Below are 3,418 nucleotides of genomic sequence, written 5' to 3' on the forward strand. Positions count from 1 at the left end.
GCCTGTTCATCTGTATACAGATGCTTAGGGGTGGCACTCATCTCCATTTCTGTAGCCCTTAGGCCACACATTTGTGCAAGCCACTACAGCAGGGGGCTGATCCGCTGGTAATCATGTGTGTTTAACTCCCATACTCTTCCCCATCAGTGCTGAGTGCTAAGCAGAGAAAGCAGCATGTACCATTTTAAAGTCTTCAGTATGACTCAACCGGGGATCGAACACACAACCTACCGAATGCAAGGCGAACACTCTACTCACTTGGCCATTGCCCCGGTGTGAGTGGATCAAATAAGTCTGTCTGGGTACTCTTCAGTACAAGCTGTTATTCCATATGGCAGTTTACCAGTATGCAATATGAACAAACAAATATCTCACAACAATGTTTAATGCATGTACATGTGATTGCCAAAAGATAACAAAACCTCAAACATGTTGAGTCTAAACCACAGAGAAAATGAAGTTTGTACAACAGTTTCCATACAAGGCTGTGTTTTTGATGACACATGATTCATCACATATACATACAGAATATAGTCATCAGATTAATAATTATTGCTCAGAAACAATATAATAGAAAACTCTACTCTCTCTCAAGTCTTTTAAATTTTCACAGTGTTCAAAATTTGGTTCTACTTATCTATAATGGTTATCCACATCTTTATATGCTCTATGTAAACAATCCAGTGTAAAATCTCACCAAAACCTTGATCAATTGCTTTAGAATTATTTACCAATATATACATGTGAGCAATGTTCTTTTCCTTTTTTCCACAGTAACATATTTTTCCACCCAACACACGCAACATGGAATTAACAATAAACAAATCTGTACAATTTCAAGGTCAAAGAGAATTCAGATGTCCATGATGGCTTCGTGTCTGCCATCATATGAACCATGACCTTTAACCTGTAACCTTCTGACCTCCTCCCCCAGTACACCTTGGAAGACGATGACACACTCAAAGGCCTTGCTGTGTCTGTAGCAACACAAGCACATTCAAATAAACCAAAGAACACTACCTCAATATAACAGAAATATTTGACAATGTCGGAACAAAGAGAGAAAGAGGCAGAAAGTAAAGGAGGCAGAGAGGGACAGATAAAAGGAAATGGAGAGAGAAAGAAGAAGATCTAAAGGAAAGGGAAAGAGAGGAGGGAGAGAGATGGGGATAGAGGGAGTAAGAACAACCATGCAGAGCGGAGCATGAGAGAGAGTGAGTAAGTGAGAGAGAGAGACTTACCGTGCCGAGAAGTTGAGTTTCAGCAGTGCCTTGTTCTGAGCAATGTGAGAGAGTGTGACGATGTGTATGTGCATGTGTGTGTGTGAGAGAGAGAGAAAGAGGGAGAGAGAGAGAGAGAGAGAGAGAGAGAGAGAGAGAGAGTGATTGAGTGAGAGACTTACCTAGCAGAAAAGTTGAGTTTGAGTAGTGCCTTGTTCTGCGCAATGTGTGACAGCGCTCCCTGCAGCAGGCCGCTGGCCGGAGTCACCTGGAACGCCTGGTCCTTATCTCTGCTCTCTGAGGGTCAAGAGAGAAAAATTCAGTTACTGAGAAAAATGACATTTCTTCATACCAAGCAGACTATAGTCTTTAACAAATTTATGCATCCACTGATGTTTTACTAAAGGTTGCAGTCCAGCAGCAGTCAGAAGTGTTGGGTTAGGGTCTGAGGTAGGTTTAGGATTCGGGTTCAGATTTGGGGTAAGGTCCAGGTTAGGTTAGGTTTAGGGTTAGGGTTAGGGTTAGGGTCCGGATTAGGATTAGGGTTTGAGTTTGGGTTACAGTTACCGTAAGGGTTCGGGCTCGGGTTTGCGGTTGGGGTTGGGCTAGGGTTAGGTTAAGGTTAGGGTCCAAGTTAGGTTCGGGTTTAGGTTAGGCGCAAGGGTTAGGGTGGGGGTCCAGATTAGGGTTAGGGTTCAGGTTCAGGCCAGGGTTCGGGTTAAGGTTAGGGCTAAGATTAGGGTTAGGGTCACTAATACGAAGGTGGTAGGAAAAGGCTCAGCTGTACCGATAGTTGCAGTCCAGTAACAGTCTGAGGCGGTGGGGTTGGCGATAATGATGTCCATCTCCCGCTCCTGTTCCACCATGCAGATGCCGAAGTCCACTGTCTCCACCGACAGGCTGATGGAGGGGATGACCAGGCTCGCCCGCAGGGGCAGGTTCTGCAGAAGGACGCATCATGCGATGAGACAAAATTTTAACCTTGACCGGAAATGTCCTAATCTAGGCCAGATCAAAACATGCTCCAAACCTTGTCAAGCTACTGATAGTCTGATGACAAAGTCACAACCTGCAGTGTACATCCAAGCTATGTCACTACATGTAGGTGGATTTGGCTCCTATTTTCAATAAAAAACTGACCTGTGTTGTGCCATTGTTGTACTCGATGACCATGTTCTGTGTGAGTGTAAGGCTCACCTGAGTTGTGCCATTGTTGAACTCGATGACCATGTTCTGTGTAAGTCTCACCTGAGTTGTGCCATTGTTGAACTCGATGACCATGTTCTGTGTAAGTCTCACCTGAGTTGTGCCATTGTTGAACTCGATGACCATGTTCTGAGTTAGTGTAAGGCTCACCTGAGTTGTGCCATTGTTGAACTCGATGACCATGTTCTGAGTTAGTGTAAGGCTCACCTGAGTTGTGCCATTGTTGAACTCGATGACCATGTTCTGTGTAAGGCTCACCTGAGTTGTGCCATTGTTGAACTCGATGACCATGTTCTGGGTGAAGTGCAGCCTCCGCTCGCCCCCGTGCCGAGTCAGCCACATCTTGTCGCCCTCCCGCCAGCCCGCCAGTTTGTCCACCAGATGCACCAGGTCCATGCTCACACGGAACGCGATGCTCACCTGGCAATACCAAAACGCAAAAGATTAAAGAGTGACCTACAACAAATGTCAAAGGTGAAAGAAATGGCCTGTGACATAGGTCAAAGGTACAAGGGACATCCTGCGACAAATGTCAGAGGAATAACCTGCAACAAATTCAAACTATGTAATGGCTAGTTAACACCTGTATTGTGCTTTAATAGAAGTCAAAAGCAAAAGAGATGTAAGAGGTCAAAGAGAAAAGGTCACGGTTAGAAATATTTCATTTTTTTTTCATTTATCTTAAAGATGATGTACCTTCATGTTCTGCCTGGGGTTGAGTGTGTAGAAGCCGCTAGCCTGAGTACGAGCAAAGGCCCGACCTCTGACCCCTGCGACCTCCACCCCGACCAGCAGGAAGGGCGGGGTCGTGACCAGGCGGAACTGGAGTGGGGTCTCTGTCTTGTTGGTCACCGTGCACGACGTCGTCTTCAGGAACTCTGAGGACAGCTGTTCATGGAAAAAGAGTCACAGTAAGCTTCTCATTTCTACTTCCAAAAAGAGCAAGAAAAAGCAAGCTTTCCTTATCACTTTGGACAGTTTTGGACAGTATT

General features: G+C 45.2%; 1 protein-coding gene across 1 annotated transcript in view; it reads right to left on the minus strand.

Annotated features, from left to right (window-relative positions):
- Window positions 1-373: 373 nt before the first annotated feature.
- The window catches only part of LOC118425386 (deleted in lung and esophageal cancer protein 1-like), a 30,574-nt gene continuing 27,529 nt past the window's right edge, over window positions 374-3,418 (minus strand). The window contains exons 34-39 of the mRNA XM_035834193.1: window positions 3,123-3,314; window positions 2,685-2,846; window positions 2,008-2,161; window positions 1,403-1,517; window positions 1,242-1,307; window positions 374-977 (exon numbers count right to left, since the gene is read on the minus strand). Of these exons, the coding sequence (XP_035690086.1) occupies window positions 854-977; window positions 1,242-1,307; window positions 1,403-1,517; window positions 2,008-2,161; window positions 2,685-2,846; window positions 3,123-3,314 (813 nt within the window). The 3' untranslated portion in view covers window positions 374-853. The remainder of the gene's footprint in view (window positions 978-1,241; window positions 1,308-1,402; window positions 1,518-2,007; window positions 2,162-2,684; window positions 2,847-3,122; window positions 3,315-3,418) is intronic.

Source organism: Branchiostoma floridae, chromosome 11 (genome assembly GCF_000003815.2).
Source record: "Branchiostoma floridae strain S238N-H82 chromosome 11, Bfl_VNyyK, whole genome shotgun sequence".
Lineage (NCBI taxonomy): Eukaryota > Metazoa > Chordata > Leptocardii > Amphioxiformes > Branchiostomatidae > Branchiostoma > Branchiostoma floridae.